This window comes from Maniola jurtina, chromosome 11 (genome assembly GCF_905333055.1).
Source record: "Maniola jurtina chromosome 11, ilManJurt1.1, whole genome shotgun sequence".
NCBI lineage: Eukaryota > Metazoa > Arthropoda > Insecta > Lepidoptera > Nymphalidae > Maniola > Maniola jurtina.
This window is the reverse complement of record NC_060039.1, coordinates 7257531-7281699: the sequence shown is the minus strand read 5'-3', so window position 1 is coordinate 7281699 and position 24169 is coordinate 7257531. Positions and strand designations below refer to the sequence as shown.

General features: G+C 37.2%; 3 protein-coding genes across 3 annotated transcripts in view; all 3 read left to right on the top strand.

Annotated features, from left to right (window-relative positions):
- LOC123869421 (xanthine dehydrogenase-like) overlaps positions 1-18081 on the top strand; it is a 24803-nt gene extending 6722 nt beyond the window's left edge. Inside the window, exons 5-9 of the mRNA XM_045912335.1 lie at positions 88-425; positions 499-1303; positions 1394-1561; positions 1951-2026; positions 18072-18081. Of these exons, the coding sequence (XP_045768291.1) occupies positions 88-425; positions 499-1303; positions 1394-1561; positions 1951-2001 (1362 nt within the window). The 3' untranslated portion in view covers positions 2002-2026; positions 18072-18081. The remainder of the gene's footprint in view (positions 1-87; positions 426-498; positions 1304-1393; positions 1562-1950; positions 2027-18071) is intronic.
- On the top strand, positions 2846-5016 carry LOC123869425. Its single transcript, XM_045912345.1, has one exon. The coding sequence runs from the start codon at positions 3694-3696 to the stop codon at positions 5005-5007; it is 1314 nt and encodes a 437-aa protein (XP_045768301.1). The 5' UTR covers positions 2846-3693; the 3' UTR covers positions 5008-5016.
- LOC123869419 (xanthine dehydrogenase) lies at positions 14300-24169 on the top strand. The gene is made up of 8 exons (XM_045912334.1): positions 14300-14541; positions 18779-18933; positions 19462-21625; positions 21792-22100; positions 22178-22515; positions 22603-23407; positions 23503-23670; positions 24061-24169. The coding sequence occupies exons 1-8, from the start codon at positions 14470-14472 to the stop codon at positions 24109-24111; spliced, it is 4062 nt and encodes a 1353-aa protein (XP_045768290.1). The 5' UTR covers positions 14300-14469; the 3' UTR covers positions 24112-24169.

The window sequence follows — 24169 nt, the reverse complement described above, 5'->3', positions numbered from 1 at the left end:
GAAATCATGAAAATAATGTTAATTGTAAAAAAATATGTTGTTTCATATAATTTTGTAAGTAGAACAGTGTACCAACTTGTTTTTCAGATGATTGAAAGGGCCTTATTCCATGTGGACAATTGTTATTCTATACCAAACATACGAGTAAACGCATATCTCTGCAAAACAAACATGCCATCAAATACTGCATTTAGAGGATTTGGTGCACCAAAAGCCATGTTGGCTGCAGAAGCTATAATACGAGATATTGCCAAAACGATAGGCAAAAGTTACGAAGAAATCGCAAGCATAAACCTTTATAAAGAAGGGGATTTAACACACTACAATCAAAGCCTTGAGTATTGCACATTATCTCGATGCTGGCAGGAATGTATAGACAGTTCTAATTACTGGCAAAGAAAGAAACTGGTTGAGGAATATAACAGGTACGAGACAAGATTTTGCAAAGCTTCTAAATTAATATTTTATGCAATATATTTATTTATGACTTATTTGCAGGTTGAACCGATGGAAAAAGAAAGGTCTTGCGATGGTTCCAACAAAATACGGCATTGCGTTTGGAGTCGATGTATTAATGCAAGCTGGAGCTTTGTTACTGATTTACACGGATGGTTCAGTTCTGTTGTCTATTGGAGGAATTGAAATGGGTCAAGGTCTATTTACGAAAATGATCCAAATAGCATCTCGAGCTTTAGATATTGAAATCTCCAAAATTCATATCAATGAAATGTCAACCGATAAAGTACCAAATAGTACGCCAACAGCAGGAAGCGTTAGTTCTGATCTGTACGGAATGGCTGTAATAAATGCTTGTAACGTTCTGAATGAAAGATTGAAACCTTACAAGATGCAAAATCCTAGCGGGAAATGGGAAGATTGGGTTGCTGCCGCATATTTAGACAGGGTTTGTCTATCAGCCACTGGATTTTACTCAGCCCCTAAATCAGATTACAGTCGTGAAAAAAATTGCGGGAATGTGTATCAATACTTTACGTACGGCGTAGCTTGCTCCGAAGTAATCATAGATTGCTTGACTGGTGATCATCAAGTCCTTAGAACTGATATTGTTATGGACTTGGGGGAAAGTTTGAATCCTGCAATAGACATCGGTCAAGTCGAAGGCGCTTTTATTCAAGGATACGGATTTTACACGATGGAAGAGATGCTATTTTCTCCCACCGGGGAAGTTCTGTCTAGAGGACCAGGTGCATACAAAATACCTGGCTTTTCAGACATTCCTAAGGAGTTTAATGTATCACTCTTAAAAGGTGCTCCAAATCCACGCGCTGTCTACTCATCCAAGGTAATCCTAGAAATTGTTATAGAGAATATTAAAAATGCATAAGTTTTATTTGAAGTATCAAAGATTAAAACTTATGTTTAAATTTTCCAGGCTGTTGGGGAACCTCCACTTTTCCTGGCCGCTTCAGTTTTCTTCGCAATCAAGGAAGCTATTCAATCTGCACGTATAGACGCTGGCTTCGGCTCTGATTTCACATTGGAAGTACCGGCTACCTGTGCGCGAATTAGAATGGCGTGTGAAGACCACATTACAGAACAAGTATGTACCGATCTCTAGCCGATTGTATTCGCCAAACTTGCCTGTAAAAAAACGAAAAAAATTGTTCAGTGATTTATTCCAGTATTAATCACTTAAATATTATCTTTCATAAACTGGCTACCTCATCCAAAAATGCAAACAACCCTTTTACCAACTGAGTTTTGGGGTTTCTGGTAGCAGACCGCCAGAATTTCTGGCCCAGGAAGCGATACGGTAGATGTGTTTCACTCTAAGGTGATTTTCTTTAAAACGACAACAGATTTTGATGTGGTTTTTTGCATTGTACAGGTTCTCGCAGCAAGATATTAAATGTGTTTTACGTTTATAGGCACTCAGTGGGCACAGTTGGTTTGACAATTAATTTAATTCTTGTATTCATTTGGTTTCAGGTAAAGCCAACTATAAAATCTGGAGGGCAACCGTGGAATATAGTTCCGTAGATAATAACCTAATTTCTATAGGTAAGTATATGTAATATAATCTCTTTTCCAAAATAAACTTGTTAAAGAAGTAAAGTAATAAAATCATTTTTATTAATAAGTATTTGTTTTAATAATACCTACCTACAAAATATAAGTTTTGCTTGGTTTATTATTAACTAGCTGATGCCCGCAGCTTCGCCCGCGTGGATTGGTCAGATCCCCTGCAGCATCAGGATTGAGGAGTTGGACTCCAAATTTTTTATGAAACAATGTCGCAAAGTTCCTCTATCGATTAAAAAAGAAATGACGCAAATCGGTTCAGAAATCTCGGAGATTTCGGTGTACATAGGTAGAAAAACACAACTCCCTTTTTGAAAGTCGGTTAAAAAAGTAGCCTATGTTACACCCTGGTCAATCCTCTACTTGTCTGTGAAAATCCCGTCAAAATCAGTTCAGCCGTTCCAAAGATTAGCCTTTTCACACAGACAGACAGACAAAAATTTTAAAAACGTGTGATTCAGTGTTGGTATCGTTCAAATAACCATATGAGCTTAATATGAGGTAGTTATTTCGAAATTACAGACAGACACTTCAATTTTATTTATTAGTATAGATAGATATTACTACAACGTACCTAAAGATTACAACTCATTGGAATATTTCATAATAATACTCTTATAACTGTAATCTATTGTCAACAAAACTAATTAAAACATTTGATAACTTGATAAAAGTAGAACATTAGTTTAATTCGAAGTTGATGATGAAATCGTATTTCTTGTTTTTTGAATGTTCGATGTAATTCAACACCTATGTAGACACCTTATTACCTAGGTAACTACCTAGTTATGGCTCGTCCATCCGTTCTAGATTAGATTGTTCAACGTAAGCATTTTGTAGCGGTGGCGACGGTGCGTCGCATATAAGTATTAGTATTAAAGTAGCCTCTAAATCGGCATTACGTCTTTAATTTCTCCCTTACATATATATGTACCTGGTGAAAATCCCAGGGTAATCTAGTGGCTCCCGTAAGAAAAGCAAAAGTGGCGCAGCCTGGTGAGGATTTTCCGGAAAAAAAATCCGTAGTTTACGTGGTTTAGGAAAATCCAAAACGAACCTCAAAATTTAAAATTCTTTTGCGTCGGTCAAGCCAAGGAAAAGCAATGGGAGTAGCGGTGAGGGGGTGAGTGAAACTTTTCGCCAATCCTTGTTCCAATTTCCCGTACTTTTCATATTAATAATTATAAGTAGTTGTTATTTTAGAGATCAAACCTTGCTCACTATAACATTGTATTGTAACGCCTGATATCACCGGATGGACTTATGCGGTCTTATCTCTATTCTAAGAATACGAATGTGCACAGATCACTTACGTACATAGAGACTTCATTTAAATGAAATAATTTTTTTTAAAAATTGTTGAAAATATATAATTGTAAGTTAAAAGGAATTGAATATAATTCATTGAGTTTTATTATTTGAAAAAAAAAATACATAAGTTTTAAACTTATCTTATTGTAGCACACTACACTTTTACTCTATATTTTATAACTTATATAAATTTAATTTCTAATGCTATAATTTTATTTTATTTTTACATTGTGTTTTTATTGTGTGTTCTACTGTGTTAAATGTGTGATTATACTTGTAAGTAAAAGTGTTTATACGAAAGCCAGTTGCATCCTCTGAACATTTCATTACTCTATCATCATGGAAACAGCGGCAGTCTCATCGGTACCTAAAGAAATTGTGCAATTAATCCCTTTGTTTGGTGGTGATAAAAGACAATTAAATCTTTATTTGCGAAAATGTCAATATGTGATTGATCGGTTTAAGGGGAGTGATGAACAAAATCTTTACGTTTTTAATGTTATAACGAGTCGCTTGAAAGATGATGCAGCTGCGCTTCTCTCCGAACGGGAGGACATTGTTACGTGGTCCGCATTAAAAGATTTGTTAATACAGCATTTTGGAGACCCGCGCAGCGAAGCTTGCATAAGTGTTGAGTTAGAGTCATTAAAAATTTATCCGGGTGAAAGTTTCCTCGACTTTTGTAATAGAATCCAAACTGTGCGTTCGTTATTGATGTCCAAAGTAAATGCATGCGACGACTTGGAGATGAAACGTTCCAAGGCAATTATATATAATAACACAGCTCTTAGCGTGTTTCTGTATAATCTTCCCGAACATATGGTTCGAGTTATTAGACTAAAGGCACCCACTTCCTTAGAAACGGCCTTGAGTATGGTGCTCGAGGAAGTGAACTTCACGGAACAGTACAAGACGCGTAATCGTATGCATGGTAATAACCAATTTACGAGTTCGGGTTCAAGGCCAGCGATCGCCCAACCGTTTGGTTACAAACCCCAACTACCATCTCATTCCAAATTCAATTTTAATAACACTCAAATGAAGATGCCTCAAATGCAAGGTCAAGGTCAGCCACCAAAACCAGTCATGGGTTATAGACCCCAATTAGGTTTTCAGCCACAACAATTTGGGATTAGGCCCCCACATAAACTTGGGTACATGTCCCCACAACAATTTGGGTATAGGCCTCAACAACAATTTGGGTACAGGCCTCCACAACAATTCGGGTACAGGCCTCCACAACAATTCGGGTACAGGCCTCCACAACAGTTTGGGTACCGACCCCCACAACAATTTGGGTACAAACCCCCGCAGCAATTTGGGTATAAACCACCACAACCCCAACAACCAACTAACGACGTATCCATGAGGACATCACAGCCTAAAATGCAACAAGGTTTTAAGTTAAACGAATTAACTATGACTAACGAGGAAGACAACTTACCTTATGACGATTATTATGGTTATGACTATGACGATCAAGATAATGTTTATGACCCACAGTTAATGTGTTACCCGGACTATAATATAGAATGGGAATATGCGAACGAACAGACAGACGAACCAGTTTCCAACAGCAAGCCCACTGACCTTGAAGAAAATAATGAAGAAAATTTTTGCATAGCAGCCTCGAAGGAAATAGAGAAAGGATAGGGATAAATTGTGACACGAAACTAAAGTTACCCTACATATATATCCCTGAAATTAATGGTAAATTCATGATAGATACGGGAAGTACAAGATCCTTTGTGAGCCCCAGTATCGCAAACTCATATTTCTATGCATATACTTACCATGAACCATTCACTGTGACAAGTACACATGCATCCAGTTCACATAACGAAGTAATTCAGATTCCCTTAATGCCAACATTTAATTGCAACAAATCTCAAAAATTCTACGTGTACAGTGTAGACCCAAAGTACGATGGTTTGATAGGCAATGATCTCTTAACGCAGCTAGAAGCGGTAATTGATTTGAAACATAAAGAATTAAAGACTAAAACAGTGACAATTCCTATTGTATATAACGATACCGAGTACATTCTCGATTTACCAGCGCGCTCTGAATGTAAAGTATCATTACCAACGAATCAATATTCGGGTGATGCTATTCTTAATTTTACTGAATTTTGTAAGGGTGTAAGAATGCCAACCGCGCTAGTAAGATGTGTGAATGGTTATGCAAAAACAGTTATTCAAAACACACTTGATAAAAATATGACCCTTAAAATTACAGCTCCATTTGAGGTAGTAAAGTATGAAAATGTAGAGTGTGAGGTTAATTGTGTGAGTGATATAAGTGAATTGGAGGTGGACCAATTGTTATCAGAAAATTTGAACAAACTTAGACTTGATCACACCAATGAGGAAGAACGAGAAAAAATTTACAGATTATGTCATGAGTATAAGGATATATTTTACTGTGACAAAATACCGTTAACCTTTACTAACTTGATAAAACATAAAATCAGGACTAAGAATGAGGACCCAATTTATGTCAAACCATACCGACAATCCCCATTTGTTCAAAATGAAATTAATAGACAAGTCGATAAGTTACTGAATGAAAACGTAATTCAAGAATCCCATTCTCCGTGGTGTGCACCCGTACACCTCGTGCCCAAAAAGATGGATGCATCAGGAGAGGTCAAATACAGAATGGTAATAGACTATAGAAAACTTAACGACATAACCTTGGATGATAAATATCCCCTGCCTTACATAAATGATCTTTTTGATAAGTTGGGAAAGAGTACTTATTTCACTACGCTTGACTTAGCTAGTGGATACCACCAAATAGAAGTTGACGAGAAGGACAGACAAAAGACAGCTTTCTCTACACAAAATGGGCATTTCGAATTTCTGAGAATGCCATTTGGGCTTAAAACCGCCCCAGCCACATTTCAGAGAACGATGGATAACGTCTTGCGTGGATTACAAGGACTACACTGCATGGTATATTTAGATGACATTATAATTTACGGAAATAGTCTTGACGACATGATATATAACTTACGGACTGTTTTTGATAGACTTAGAGCAAGCAACATGAAAATTCAACTTGACAAATCAGAATTTTTAAGAAAAGAAGTTCTCTACCTTGGACATACAATTACAAAAGAGGGACTCAAACCTAATAACGATAAAATTCATGCCGTACTAAATTATCCACTACCTAAAACAACGACTGAGATTAAGAGTTTCTTGGGACTGGTAGGGTACTACCGACGATTTATTAAAGATTTTGCTAAAATCACCAAACCATTAACGAATTGCTTAAAGAAACGTAATCGAGTTATAATAAATCAGGAATACATCAACGCATTTAACCAATGTAAGGAACTTTTGACGCACGCCCCCCTTTTACAATACCCCGACTATGACAAACCCTTTATACTTACAACCGATGCGTCGAACGTAGCTATAGGCGCAGTACTGTCACAAGGACAACCTGGAAGTGATAAACCCATAGCTTATGCAAGCCGTACCCTAAGCGACACAGAATCGCGTTACAGCGTGATCGAAAGGGAATTGCTTGCAATCGTTTGGGCTGTAAAGCACTTTAGACCGTATTTGTATGGTCGCAAATTTTACATCTACACTGATCATCGTCCCCTAGTTTGGCTCCAATCACTGAAGGACCCCAGCAGCAAATTAACCCGCTGGAGGTTACGCTTACAAGACTTTGACTTTGAATTAATATACAAAAATGGTAAACAAAATAGCAATGCTGATGCTCTATCCAGAATAAAAATTAATGTATTAGATTCAGACAAAGAAAATCCGTCATTAATAGTAAACGTAGATGAAAAATTAAGTCACAGTGATTCATCGACAGTAACTATATCAGATTTGAGTCGAACAGCGACCGCTAGTTCTATAGAATTTAATGATAAAAATGTAAAATATGATTACCCGGTGCGGTCAGAATCTAGTAAAACAGATACCATCCATTCAGCTATAAATCCAGAGTCATCTGGGATACCGATTTTGAATGAGGCCATAGATACTAAACCTAATCAAATTCTAGTTTTTTCGTGGTTTAAAAACGAAATGCAGGTAAGCGATCTCTCACGTGATAAACAGAAGGTCTTAGAAGTTTTCTTACCAACAGACAACCCTGAATTAGTAAAGCAGTTTTTGATAAAGCATATAAAACCAAAAATAAAGTATTTCATTTATTTCGAAGAACAGGCACATCGTAGGCTATTTAGTAATTTAATAATACAGCTTTTTGAAGAAGGCCTGGTAAATTTTTATGAATGCACAGAACGAGTCGTATATGTTGAAGATGAAGGAGAACAGAGAGCTATAATAAATAAATACCATGAAGGAAAAACATGCCATCGTGGCATTAAGGAGACCTTAGTTAGGCTTCGTAGAAATTATTACTGGGAAAGAATGCAAGAATCAGTTACGGCAGTTATAAATAGTTGCGAAGCATGTCGGAAAATGAAATATGATAGAAAGCCCATTAAACCTATTTTACAGCTAACACAAACCCAAGATGCCCCGTTTCAGGAACTATTCATTGATCTTTTTAGCATTGAGGGAAAGACTTATTTGACTCTGATTGACGCATTCAGCAAACTAGGTCAGGCTATTGAAGTTCAAAACAAATCTACCCCTGAGGTGGTCCGTGCTTTGATGAAGTACTTCTCATTTTATGGCATACCTAAAAAAATTAGCTCTGATTCCGGTACTGAATTTAACAATGAATTGATGAAAGAATTTTTAAGCTTACACAAAATTGAACTTCACATTGGCACGCCTAACAACCCTAATTCAATGGGCTTAATAGAGCGCTTCCACTCTACTATAATTGAAATATACCGATTAGCCAAATATGAAAAGCGATTTACCGACGCGGCATCGGTGATGACCTATTCAGTTATGGCATACAATCATTCCATTCATTCTGTTACTGAACTTACTCCATTTGAAGTTGTTTTTGGACACACTGATACAAGTAGCCCATACCGCATAGAATTAGAAAAACAGTATTTTCAAAAAATGGTTAAAGATCATGCAAAACGAACTAGAGTATTATACAAATATCTAACGGATAAAATGGTAGCCATAAAGAAAAGGGTTAGGGAAAAGAAAGGTGGTGAAGCTAATATCGAGTTTTCTAAAGGAAACGTTGTTTTTGCCAAGGATGTTAATAAGCGTAAAAGTAAAGATAAACCAAGATATATTAAAGCAAAAGTCCTAGGACGTTCTACGGGAAATATTTTACCCATAAAAGTAGGAGAAAGGGTCGCCAAAACCCCAATTAAAAACATCAAACGTCCTCCGCAGGTTCTGCTGTGTCCTGCTAGTAGCGATGCAGTCGCAGGCCCTTCATCTGCAAAATCTTGAAGAAAACCCAGGTATTTTCCCTGTCAAGGAAGGTCAAGCATACATGCAAACCGACCATTGGACTATAGTTAAGCTTATAAATTTGGAACAAATGTCCAACGATCTAAATAGCGTACTTACAAACTACCAACGGATGTGCAGTATCATCGATTGGAACGCATCATATTCCCAAGAACTAGCGAGTATTAAAATGCATACAGACTTTACCCGCGACATAACTATAGAAAAATATAGACAATTAGTTCCACAGAAACGTTCTAAGAGAGGTTTGATAAATCCTTTGGGTTCAATTATAAAAGTGATAACTGGTAACCTGGATCATGATGACGCAGTTAAGTACGACGAACTTACTTCTAAATTAAATCGCAACCAAATTATTATATCAAAGAAATTGACAATTGTCTCTAAAATGTTTGATAGTTTTATTAATGTAACTGAAGCAATGAATGTGAACTCTGTTCATTTTCATAACCGTTTAACAAAGGTTGAAACATTACTCAAAGATTTAGCTGCCAAACAAAACAATTGGATTTTCATAACTTATCTTACAGGATTATTTAGTGTATTTACAAGTAGTTTTCGTACTATCTTTGTTAGACTGAGTGAAATTGAAACAGCATTAGCGTTAAGTAAAATCTCTATTTTGCATCAGTCAATTGTGAACTCTACAGAATTATTGTATCATTTAAATGTAATTTCCAACTCTGAAAGCTTGGTGTACCCACCAACGGAAACCAATTTATTTAAAATTGAGGAAAGCATTTGTGTAAAGTCATTTATTAAAAATAATCAGATTACATTTATAATGGAAATACCAATAACTGATAACTCAACATATAATTATTTTAAAGTATATTCATTACCCATTTTTCACGAATCCGAAAATAAAACCCTAGCTATCATTCCCAAATATCCTTACCTTTTGGCGAAAGGAATCAAATACTTACCGCTTGTTAAACCATGTCAGTCATTTTCTACCGGCAATCAGTTCCTGTGTACTGCAGACAACCGAGCGTTGTATTATGAACTCACCTGTATAGAGCAGCTTATGAAATTCGAAGATGACCTTATTTCCTGCAAGCAGCATCAGGTCCAGATCGAAAAGATTAAGGTTCAGCAAATCAACCCAAATAGCTGGCTCCTCTATAGTAGACTGAGGACGACACTGACGAAGCGATGCGGCCATGAGGTCAGCAAACAACTTGTATTTGGCACTTACCTGATCACAATCGACGAACCGTGTGAGCTAGAAATTTATGGAATTCGCCTCCACCATCGTACTATTGTAGAATCAGATAATATGAAGAGAATTCCAATTATTACACTCCCTCAGTTAAAAGCAAACGCGACTCTATCCGGTGCAAGTGTAGTTAATATGGAAGAAATTAGTTTAGATGAAGTGAAATACATGGCCTTTTCATTGAAACATAGTTCTGTTGTGGAAAGTGTTTTAAACGATCGAAAGGACAGTAAATTCAGTGTAATTTTAGGATACCTGACATCAGGTTTTGTAGTTTTAAGTATTTTTGTGTTCTTATTTTATATCTGGCTGAAATCGCCAAAATGTTCATTATTTAAGAAAAATCATCGGAATGAATCTAAAAACGATCCCTCCGATAATTTTCCTCTTAGGGATGGAGGAGTTATGGCTCGTCCATCCGTTCTAGATTAGATTGTTCAACGTAAGCATTTTGTAGCGGTGGCGACGGTGCGTCGCATATAAGTATTAGTATTAAAGTAGCCTCTAAATCGGCATTACGTCTTTAATTTCTCCCTTACATATATATGTACCTGGTGAAAATCCCAGGGTAATCTAGTGGCTCCCGTAAGAAAAGCAAAAGTACCTACTTATGAGTAGGTAGGTACCAACATATGCATAGTTTCTAGCGTCTTTAGGTTTGTTGTAGGTAAGTAAACAGATATGCTTATAAATATACCTACTTATTGCATAACAATTACGAAATATGAAGCACAAAGTATTTTTTAGTAATTAGGTAGTCCACGTTCTTTCCAAATTCCAAGTAATCCTTATTTGCTGCTAAAGACCTAACTAAATACCTAAAGCCTTTAATGAAAATTCATCCAAGCCTAAATCCCTACCTAATACTTGTATGGTCTACGTCGGTTTATTATATTATCGAAGTTTTGTTACAACTCATTAATACTGTATGTAGATAAAATACGTACCAGATCTAAGCTGGAACCTAATTCGCATGCAATAAGTAAGGACAAACATTTGAAAAATAGCAATCGCTGTTCTACCGTTAGTATTATTTAGAAAGGGATGTCAAATAAGACATGCTCCATCACCCCTTCATTCAGTTTCACCTACTTGGTCTTCGTTCGGCTAAGGAGATTACCGGCTCGTTTCGCTCGCCATCCCTTTGCCCCATTCAGCCTCGTAGGCTCGCTTCATTCAAGACCTTCGTAAGATTCTGGCTTTGTGCTTTACAAAAACTCTCTAGGGGTAGGACAGATAAGACTGCGTGGGGTTGGTCTGTTCACATTCGATCTAATTTTATGCAAGGAACCAAGTGCTGCGTGGTGGTGGTGCGTGTTGCTTGCTTGGTGGCTGGCTTTTCCTGCATGTTTATCAGTGGGAGGACGGGCGGTGCATATCGCGTGCTGCATGTTGCACCATACAGATTTGTTTGGTTTAGCGGTAATCCGCTAAGCAAAGGTTCCTTGGATATCATGGACTTCCGCAAAATAATGCCTGCTTCTATACAACATCTAATTTAGTGCATTATATTTAAGAACTTGATGTTGATTCCATTTCAGCGACGAACCTTACCTTCCTATGGCACTGTCGCAGCCCCGGTAACCGGTAACGGGACTGTAACCAGCACCACTATGTTACGGGATACCACAACACAACCAAGTGATTTCCGGCAGGCGCAGTTTGGGAATTAATAATTTCTAAATTATCACTGGTCTGCCTACTGATTCGCTAAATCAGTCTCTATTACTGAGTGATAGCCCCCAAGGTCATTTGACAGTTATTTTTAATCCATTGAAGGTTTTCCAAGGAAAAATATTTTAATATCACTCAGTTTTAGTATCAAGTAGCTATTTACAACCAACCAATGGTCAAATGAGCTTTCATTCAATTTTAGACACTGAGTAAGCGAATCACCCCGCCGCGCAGGCCTGGTGAGGGGCACTGAGGCTAGTTTCCACCCTACCGGCAAAGCTATGCCCGGCAAGCGATTCGTTCCGGTGTGATGCCGTGTAGAAACCGATACGGGGTTTAATAAAATTAGGTTGAATAAAATTGCTATACCCCTTCCAAGTTAAACCGCTTCCATCTTAGACTGCATCATTTATAACCACGTGATTCCAGTCAAGGACTAACTTGTAAGGTAAGGTATTAGGTAAGGTATAGGTAGGTAGGTATATTAAACCTTGATGAGCTGAGATTAAGCCAGACCATTTCGACCTTTGATATAATTTATGACTCGTCTAATAACAATAAAAAGGTTTCAACGCTAGCTGTGCAGTAGATGCTTTATAGTTACGAAATACCTATAGGTACGTCCATTCATCCATTTATTTTTAAATAATTTTTAAATACATATCAAAAATTTCAATGGCCTAGCGTTTAGGGCGTCACGCGCGAACCCAAAAGTATTTAAAAATTATTTTGGTTTTTTAAGTGTAGGTAAAACACTAATATATTAAGTTCTAAGACCATTTCAAGACTTACACAGAGTAGGTACACTGTACCTACCTGGTACAGATACATTATAGAGACATTTTACAGAGTAATAAACCGTCAGACATTACACAGGTATAGGTAGGTACATACTCTTCTATAATTTCGAGCTCAGAGCTCTCAACGATTACTGGGTAGGGCGGGACATGAGCCTGCAGTAGACATGATTTTCGCGTTACGTACTCATGTTCATTTTCAGGTCCACCTGTTGCGAAACTCTGCTAGGGTCATTGAGGGGAAAAAGGGGTGGTTGCAAAGACTCAGAGCCGCTTCGGTCTTTGCGCCCTAGGCTCTAGCCTAATTATTATTAGCCTGCGGATAAATCAGGCCCTTCAAGACTGTTGCGTATGGAAGTCCCTTCAAGAGAACTACCTATGTCCAAAATCGAAGCCACTACCCTTTTACCTACTTTCTCAATTTATAGGTAGCTTAGCTTTCATTCCTGCATGCTGACCGGTGAGGAAACAATAACATCGAAATTTTCTGTTAGGAAACTAAATTATTTTGAAAATCGTAATTTTTGGGTACTTAGGCTAGCTCTTTATTTTTATTTCTTTACAATATTAATTTATTTCTTACAACATAATCTGTCAATAGCCACAACTTCGTCACCTATGATTTTTTTTGAGAAAAAGTGTGGCTAACGAAACTACATTTGAATTTTTGAATGCAGTTTTTGGTTTCATTTAGATATATTGCATGCTATAGGTATAATGCAGTCTGCATTAACGTAGGTATTGCTTTTATATGTAACTAACTAGGAAGGTACCTACAAGTTGATAGGTACAAATAATCCTACTTCAGAGTTCAGATTGCGATTGCGCAACATTATGTACCTTTATAAAAAGTAGATAGTTATTAGGTAGGTACACTTTACAGCTGAACTACCTTCTAACACAAGGGAACAATTGAACACTGATAAGGGTAATTGGACTGATAAAACTAACAAACGTAATAAATAACCCCATTACGTATCATCTTGTTTACCGAGTATCTTAGGATTTAAGCACACTACGGTTTCACAGCCAGCCATAAATTAATGTTCACTAACTATATTATGTACTATACTACTGTACATAATGTAGGCTGCTAGATTAACGGCGCCGTTTAGTTAAAGGCTAGACTGTTAACTGAACGACTAACGAAGCTAGTTGCTTGCGACATAGTTGCGACACATCGATGGTTACGACTGGATAGATGGATAGTATCCATCTATCCAGTTGGATAGTCAGGTATAATCAAAGTGTATTGGGTTCACAGGCAGGGAGTATCCGCCGTCTAACAAAAATCATTGCCATGCTATGACGCTTGAATGCAGAAAACCCTAGGGCATGTACCTAGTAGGTACTCTCACTAGTCACTACCCACATTATAAATGCGAAATTGTGTTGGTTTGCCCTTCAATCACACCACAACGGAGCAACAGATCGGCGTGATTTTTTGCATGGGCTATGCATGGCTACCTTTTATCTCGAAATATCAAAAAGCTTCCACGGAATTTTAATAATTTAACTTCACGCGGACGAAGTCGCGGGCATCACCTAGTTATAGGTAAGTTTTGTGCAATTAAATCGCACCTAATCGGGATTTTTATTTAAAAGCACCCAAGTGCTATTAAATAAAAGTCCCGAATACCCTACCTCTTTAAGAGTTTTAAGGCCTTGCGACATCATAGTGAACATTTTTTTTTCCTTGAGTGTAGTCCTCACCGAGGTATTAAGATAACAATCTAGCTTATGATTGAAGCTTATTAGTTTCATTAGTAATATTATATTTACCTTAACCTATAAACGTACTTATACATCTAAGAATCGGTCCATTGACTTTAAAACAGTGAACATAATACATTGAAGATCCTGTAGTGCGTGTAGGTACATATAAGTAACATACGGGTCATATGCGCTCGCGCAATTTGACCGATACAAATTATCATTTATTGTCCCGCTATCTTCACAGCAAGAACTTCTCAGTCGCAATCGAGCATTCGCGCGGGTTACTCAAGGCAATATTTTAAACTCGGTAATAAAAATAGAAACCATGGGACCATCAAACGATGAAGAAATTAGTGATGTGAATACGGAATTAGTTTTTTATGTTAATGGCAAAAAGGTACGTATTACCTAGAATGATAGCAGATGGAATCAATAATTGCTTGGTGATAATTTATATTTGTCTATGTAGGTAGGTGTGATATTTTTGGTAAATAGGTTAGGGTGAACTACCTACCTACATCCATACTTCCATACTAATATTATAAATGCGAAAGTGTGTCTCTCTGTCTGTCTGCTACCTTTTCTCGGCCCAACAGTACCTATTTCCGATTCTGACAAAAAGTGGTACAGGATTAGCTTATATCCCGCGTACGGACATAGGCTACTTTTTATCCCGGAAAATCAAAGAGTTCTCGCGGGATTCCTAAAGACCCGTCCACTTAACCGATTTGTAAGTATGAAATTTGGTACCGAAGTAGCTTGTATCCCTGTAATCTAAATAGGCAACTTTTTATCATGGAAAATCAAACAGTTCCAGCCTCCAGGTTTTTTCATCTCTTGACATTATCAACTAGGTATAGCAGTTATCTACCTAAGAACCTTATAAACGTAAGTATTTTCTACTGTGTTATGAACCTAGATAGGTAGTTAGGTATCTATTACGTATTATCTCAAAGTATGTGAGTTACGTATGATTTCGGAAGGTTTTGAAATATATACTTACCGACCTAGGTCAAATAGGTATAGGTGTTAATTACTTAGGCAACATCATTCCTAGCAATTTTCAAAAATAACTTTCCGAAAAATATGTTGAAATTTTGATGGAAGCCTAAAAATATTAAGTGGTAAGTATCTTATATTCTAAACTAGAGGATGCCCGCGACTTCGTCCGCGTGGATTTAGGTTCTTAAAGATCACGTGGGAACTGTTTGACTTTCCGGGATAAAATGCCTATGTTAATTACAGGGACGCAAGCTACCTCGGTACCAAATTTCATACAAATCGGTTAAGCGGATGGATCTTTAGGAATCCCGTGGGAACTCTTTGATTTTCCGGGATAAAAATAGCTTATGTCCATCCCCAGGATATAAGCTAACTCTGTGCCAAATTTTATCAGAATCGGTTAAACTGTTGGGCCGCGTGTATAGATAGCAGACAGACAGACAGACGGACAGACAGACAGACACACTTTTGCATTTATAATATTAGTATGGATATAAAATAGGTAATGAGGTAGGCATATATGAAGGTATAATGAGGTACCCACCGATGTTTGTAAGCACCCATAGTGTAGGTACAGCTGTTCGATAAGAATTAGGTAGATAGCTAACTGGAATTTATTAAACGGTCTGTTTATGCAGGTAACTAGTTGAAAAATTAAAAGAAAAGAGCAACTGCTGAGTTTCTTGCTGGCTTTTCTCCATAGAAACAGATTTCCGAACCAGAGTGATAGATTTGTATCATAAGTGGCACATGCTGTCCTACATGAAATAAATTAATTTTATTTTATTAAGTACCTCACAAAACCCAATCTGGTGTCTGAAAACAACAGCCAGCAGCTGCTTAAGAATTCCTTAAAATTCGGAAATTATCTAGGTAGTAGGATACCTACCTACCACTGGCCATTTTGTTTTCCTTGGCCCGTCTAATTCATATAATTTACCTAATAATACTTACGTAAAACTTACAAGTACCGACTGTATGATTGGAAAGCCCAGTCCAAATCCCTGGAGCCAGAAAGCTGAAATGCACAGATTTAGGTTTTTAAAATTCCCGTGGGAACCGTTTTAATTTTCCGGGATAAAAGTAGCCTATCTCATTCTCCAGGTATTTAACTATACCTACCCATAAAAAATCACATCGATCCGTTGCTCCGTTGCGACGTGATTGAAGGATTCAACAAACAAAGACACTTTCGCATTATAATATTATAGGCAGTGAATTTGCCGGTAGGTAGGTAGGTACTTATACAAAATCAAGATGACGATGATTCTTGTTTGCGTAGGTTTACAATTTTATTATTCATTTCACCTAAACCGGAATTTTCCAGTAGGCAATATTATTAATATTTACCTAACTATTAGGTAGCTTTTTATTCAGGTGTTCGCTAGCTTAGAGGCGATCTTTACCTCTGACACTGTAGTTTTTCCACGGAAAGAAGTTAGTACGATACTCTCTCTGTTACGTAATTTCACACAAATGACAGAGACAAAAATCTCTGGGACGTTAACCATTTTGAGTCACCAACCAATCACAAACATGTTTTCAAAAATCATTCGAAATTCTATTCGAAAACATAATTTCGTTTGTGATTGGTTGGTGCCTCAAAATGGTTAACGCACACTGAGATTTTTGCCTCTGTCATAATATTGTAAGGGATTACCTAACAGAGATATCCCCACATCGTACAACAGTGCCCATACTAACTTCTTTCCGTAGACAGAATTATAGTAATTACTGTAATCCTGCACCAGCTCTTTACCCATCTACGCCAATCGGCTCTTTCGAGGACTTTTAGATCTTCATCATCATGAACCTATAGCCAGCCCACTACTGGGCACGAGTCTCATCTCAAAATGAGAAGGGTTTGGGCCCCATAGTCCACCACGCTAGCAGATTTCACACACCTTTGAGGACATTATGGAAAACATCTCAGGCATACAGGTTTCCTCACGATGTTTTCCTCCACCGTTAAAGCAAGTGGTATTCCTCTGTCTACCTAACTCCGTAAAGTTAGAGGTGTGTGCTCGGGAACGAACCACGGACTCTCCGAATAAGAAGCCGACGTCTTAACCATTAGGCTAGTTACCATCCTATTTAATTACATAGATAAGTATATATCTACCTACATCAACAAAAAATAGTCGACACCAATTTGCTCATAGGTAGGTAGGTACATACCTAAATAATATCGAAGTGATGCATGGTTTTATAAAGCCAAATAACACAGACGATGAGGCGAATGGGCAAATTGCTATAATTTACAACGATGGCTTAATAGGGGAAGTCTTAGTCATAAAACTCATTTAAATGTAACCTAGGAGTTGTTATATTACTCTAAGAGTATGCACCTTTTTGTAACTAGTTCGGCTTTTACGGCTTTTAGTACCTACTTTTTAGGCGACCTGCCTAGCTAAAATAATATTATTAGGTTCCTTCCATCTATATTGTATTCTTTTGATCCGGATTACCTACTCAGTGAAATAATAAACAGGTTCGTGGAATTGCTTATTAATGTATTTGGGGACAGATGGAAATATAATAAAGGTAGGTATGTACGAGTCAAAGGTCGTATAACACGACAGACAAGTCACAAGATCCTGTCCGTTCATCCTCACTTGACGCGTGAGTAATATATTGGCACCATTGTAATTCACACAATAATAAACCCTAACTTCTAAGTAATAAAGCAAACAAAGCAATGGTGCCAACATAATTTCACGCGTCAAGTTACGATGAACGTACAAATAGTTAAAGTACGATGCACCCGTTCGAGTTCAGATAATTTCGTTGTCATGGCACTCTGGTTATGGCGATATAAAATATTAAACGCAGATTTAATGGGCCCCGGATCCGTCATACACTACATGGCCACGCGATACTTGTTTTTATGAGACATTTCAAATCAAATCAAAAGTAAAATAGTAGGTACTTACCTAAGTATGTAACCACTTAAGAATTTTATCAAACCGCTTATAAATTATAATTAATTTAAATCTAGCGGTCGAATGAAAGAAAAGGGACGCACGATACTAGATATGATGTCACTGCCATTTAGCTGCGAGCCAAAGAGAATACAATCACTCAAGTGTGCAAGAAGGCGAGATTTCATTGAATTTCCACTGAAATCCCACCAGAGGGTCTAAACATTAAACTATTAATCACTACCTAGTAGCTACCTCATTTTACAGCCAATTCTGATACTTTTTTCACACAAAGGTTTCCTATTGAAGGCATTTATTGATTACAAACCCATACTTACCATCATTTAAACCAATATTTTGAAGCTCGTTACAAACTATTAAACTAAAGTTCTAAAGATATGGAATTGTTCTTACACACACCTTCCTGTACTATATTATACTCGTATTCTCTATTGAATTATTATATGTAACTTTTATTTATCGTATTATTGCATAGCGTGTTGCTTACGAGTTTCTACAAAAGGGACAAGTTTGTCAAAGTTAGGGAAAATTGGATGAAATGAATATATAGGAATAATTGATTGTAGATTTTGTTTTACAGCTCATGAGATACGTCGTATTAAGTGTACCTAAATTAAGATGGTTGTTTTAAGCCATAGAGCCATAGGTAAGCCAATTATGCCAAGCTTATAAATCTATATCTTATTCTAGGTGACTGAACCGAAACCAGATCCAGAATGGACACTGTTGTGGTATTTAAGAAAAAAGTTACGCCTTACCGGGACTAAGCTGGGCTGTGCGGAGGGAGGTTGCGGCGCCTGCACTGTTATGATCTCAAAGTACAACCGCAAAGAGAAAAAGATAGTGTATCCTTTTTTACCTGACTGTGGCAAAGCCAAAAGGAAGGGTTATGATTTTAGCTGTCTATGTATGTATGTATGTATCCAGATTCTGTGTGTTCCACCGTAACGCCTAAACTACTGGGCTGATTTAGATGAATGAGGTTTCAATCGATTCGTTGTAAAGGTCCGGGTGACATAGGCTATATTTTATACGAAAAAATTGACCTAAGGGATGCTATATAAAAAAAAAAGTGGGGTCTCCAAATTTTTTTTTGCTATTGTATCGAGTGGGATGTCAAATGAAAGAGGAGAAAATTTTGAGTTCATTGAGTTGTAGTACATTTATATTTATGATAGAAAAACAATTTTACTATAGTATTTCGGCGTTTATTAAGACGATCGCAGTCGGGTTTTAGTTTTCAACTTTATCTTGTAGTACAATTGATTCTTGGTACTTTGACATTTTTGTAGGAAACCCCAATATTTCGCAAAATAAAAACAGGTGCCTAACCTGATATTATGTAAAATAAATATCCTTAACTTAATGTCCAGTCACCTTGCAGTAAATGCTTGTCTAGCACCAGTATGCGCAATGCATGGCTTAGCTGTTACTACTATAGAGGGAATAGGTTCCACTAAAACCAAGCTCCACCCCGTTCAGGAACGACTTGCGAAAGCTCACGGTTCTCAATGTGGATTTTGCACCCCAGGCATAGTCATGTCCATGTATACTTTACTCAGAAGTTGTCAAAAAGTAAAGTACTCAGATATGGAGGTCGCCTTTCAAGGAAATTTATGTAGATGTACAGGTTACAGAGCCATTATAGAGGGCTACAAAACCTTTATCGAAGACTGGGAAACCACTCGAGTTACGAATGGCAGCTCAAATGGCTCAACAAACGGCGCGTGCGGGATGGGAAAAGATTGTTGCAAAAATAGGACTGATAATAGTGAGACTGAATTTATTTTTGATAAATCGTCCTTTTTACCTTACGACGCCAGTCAAGAACCTATATTTCCTCCTGAACTAAAACTTTCTTCTATTTACGATGAACAATATCTAGTATACCGTGGTGAAAAAACAGTTTGGTACAGACCGACAACACTACAGTCTATATTAAAGTTAAAGAATCAATATCCAGAAGCCAAAATAGTTGTAGGAAACACAGAAGTTGGAGTTGAAGTAAAATTTAAACATTGTATTTATCCTGTAATTATAATGCCAAATTTTGTTCCTGAAATTAATTCGGTGATAGAAACGGATTCAGGATTAGTAGTGGGAGCTGCTGTCACACTTACGGAATTAGAAAATGTATTCAGAAAAAACATAGATATGTTGCCCAAATACAAAACAAGAACACTGACTACAATAATAGACATGTTGAATTGGTTTGCTGGTAAGCAAATAAGAAATGTGGCTGCTATTGGTGGAAATATAATGACCGGCAGTCCTATATCAGATTTAAATCCAATATTAATGGCCTTAAAGGTTAAACTCAACCTTTTAAGTGAAAAAGGAGGTCATCGCTCGGTATTGATGGACGAAACGTTCTTTACTGGTTACAGAAAAAATGTTGTCAAGCCAGATGAAATCTTACTTTCTGTAGAGATTCCTTATACAACTAAATATCAGTACGTGAAAGCCTATAAACAAGCCAAGCGACGTGACGACGATATATCTATTGTTACAGCAGCAATAAACGTTGAATTTGAAAGCGATACGAATATAATAAACAGTATCACCATAGCGTTTGGTGGGATGGCACCAGTAACAAAGATAGCTACAAAAACAAGTAAATTATTAAAAGGGCTGAAGTGGAATAAGCAAATGCTGGATAAAGCTTTTATGTACATGTTGGATGAATTGCCATTAAATCCGTCGGTGCCTGGTGGGAACGTTCGGTTTAGACAAGTGTTAACTATGAGTTTATTTTTGAAAGCTTATTTAGCTATAGCTAAAGAAATATGCCAAGATTACATACACAAAGATCTTATTAAACCACTTGACAGCAGTGGCGCTGAACAATTCCACGGCAGTGTACCTAAAAGTTCCCAGTACTTTGAACTTGTTGGTGATAAGCAAGTCATAAGTGACGCTGTCGGTAGACCTGTTCCACATATGTCGGCATTGAAACAAGTAACCGGAGAAGCAATATATTGCGATGATATTCCAATCGCTGAAGGTGAACTATATTTAGCATTCGTTCTAAGTACTAAGGCGCATGCAAAGTTGGTGTCTGTCAATGCAGAAGAAGCATTAAAACAACCTGGTGTAGTAGCATTTTTTTCTGCCAAAGACTTAACAGAAGATCAAAATGCCATAGGGCCTATATTCCATGATGAAGAATTATTTGCAAGTAAAAAAGTTACAAGTCAAGGACAAACTATCGGAGTTATAGTGGCTCAAGATCAACAAACAGCTCAGAGCGCTGCTAGAAAAGTGAACATAGAGTATGATGAATTAGAACCAATTATTATTACAATAGAAGATGCTATTAAACATAAATCGTTCTATAAACAATTCCCTAAAACAATAAAAAGAGGAAATGTACAATGCATGTTTGAAGATTCGAAGAATATTATTATAGAAGGAGAATGTCGATTGGGTGGGCAGGAGCACTTTTATTTAGAGACACACGCAGCGTTTGCGATTCCAAAGAAAGAAGACGACGAGTTGGAGATATTTTGTTCCAGCCAACACCCGTCCGAAATTGCGGTATGAATTACTTTCGGTTTTTTTTCAAATAATTCAAATTCAAAAATTCAAAATTGTTTATTTGCATACACATTTTTTACAGTGAGATGTTATCATATAAGCAATTTCAGTAGAAATGTAATACCTTATTTAATCGTAGTCAGGCAATATTTTTTAATTGTTTCAGAAATTAACAAGTCACATACTTCACGTACCTATGAACAGAATAGTAGCACGTGTAAAGCGTTTGGGAGGAGGTTTTGGTGGAAAAGAGGCCCGCAGTATGTTAGTCGCTTTACCCGTAGCCTTTGCTGCGCATAAGCTTCAAAGACCTGTACGTTGCATGCTCGATCGGGATGAAGATATGCTAATGTCGGGAACCAGACATCCATTTTTAATAAAGTACAAAGTAGCAGTTACCGAAGAAGGAAAAATAGTTGCCGCACAAGTCGATATTTACAATAACGGAGGATACTCATTCGATCTCTCTGGACCTGTAAGTTCCTATTGAAAGATTTACTTAAGTTATTTTAATAAAGATAACTTATTGAAAGTTAACGTTTCTTTGTTTAGGTAGTGGAAAGAGCAATGTTTCATTACGAAAATGCTTATTACATTCCCAATTGTGAAGTCACTGGTTACGTTTGTAAAACAAATTTGCCAAGCAATACGGCTTTTCGTGGATTTGGTGGCCCACAAGGAATGTTTGGTGCTGAAAGTATGATATGGGATATAGCTCATAAACTGAAGAAAAGTCCAGAAGAAATTCGTAGACTTAACCTGTATCGAGAAAACTCAATTACTCACTACGGACAGGTTTTAGAACACTGCACATTACAAAGATGCTGGGATGAATGTGTGGAAAAAAGTGATCTAGCACGAAGGAAAATAAACATTGAAAATTTCAACAAGTAAGATATTTAGCTTATTAATTTTTAATTCCGATGCATTTGTTACCAGTTATTGTTAATTAACTATGAAAATTAATATGATTTTAGGCAAAATCGTTGGCGCAAGCGAGGTATTTCTATAATCCCGACCAAATTTGGGATTGCATTTACAGAAAGATTATTGAATCAGGCTGGTGCATTGATTCTTATATACACCGATGGTTCAGTTCTGTTATCTCATGGAGGAACTGAAATGGGACAAGGTCTCCATACTAAAATGATTCAAGTAGCATCTCGGGCTCTTGGTATCGATACATCAAAAATTCATGTAAGTGAAACAGCGACAGATAAAGTGCCAAATACTTCAGCGACTGCAGCCAGTGCTGGCTCAGATCTTAACGGCATGGCTGTTCTTGAGGCATGCCAAACTTTGATGAAGCGTCTTCAACCATACAAAGATAAAAATCCCAATGGGAAATGGGAAGACTGGGTATCGGCAGCTTATGTGGATCGTGTGAGCCTATCAGCTACAGGATTTCATGCTACACCAGACATCGGATTTGACTTCAAAAAAAACTCTGGGAAAGCATTTAATTACTTTACGTACGGAGTAGCATGCACTGAAGTCGAAATAGATTGCCTTAGTGGAGACCACCAGGTTCTAAGGAGTGATATAGTCATGGATTTAGGAGAGAGTATTAATCCAGCTATTGACATTGGTCAGATCGAAGGTGCCTTCATACAGGGCTATGGACTTTTTACAATGGAAGAGCTTATTTACTCTCCTACGGGGACTTTATACTCACGTGGCCCTGGAGCATATAAGATTCCAGGATTCGGTGACATTCCTCTTGAGTTCAATGTTTCTTTGCTGAAAGGAGCACCCAATCCAAGAGCAGTTTTTTCGTCAAAAGTAAGTAAAGTCAATGAAACCTGGTAAACAAAACATTAACAAATAAACATAAGGCTATGTTCGAGCATATAATATACTTACTTGATTTTTTACAGGCGGTTGGAGAGCCTCCTCTGTTCCTGGCGAGCTCAGCTTTCTTCGCGATAAAAGAGGCGATACGAGAAGCGCGAGCAGACGCGGGCGTCTCGCTCGACTTCCAACTGGAATCCCCTGCAACATCTGCTCGCATACGTATGGCGTGTGAAGACCACATTACTAAAAAGGTAAATAGTGCTTGAGGAATGATCCTACGAGTACCAATATTGTAAACGAGAAACTTTGTATGAATGGATGGATGTTTGTTACTCTTTGACGCAAAAATTACTGGACGGATTTGGCTGAAATTTGGAATAGAGATAGATTTCTACCCTGGATTAACACATAGGCTACTTTTTATCCCGGAAAATCAATGAGTTCCCAAGGGAATTTTAAAATCCCGGGAACGGAGTCGCGGGCATCAGCTAGTTTACAATATATATATTTAAGCAAATCTAAAACTTTGGTAAAGGTAAAATATGATTTTTTGATAAGATCATCAAGTGTATGCTATTCAAAGATGTAATATTTCTAACACAATAATAAATGTGATAACCTGTATTAATAATTATTTTCAGATCCCTGTTCCGGAACCAGGCAGCTATGTTCCATGGAATATTGTTCCTTGATCTGTATCTACTCAATTATTTATATTCAATAGCCAAATAAAAACATTGTTAAGCAATC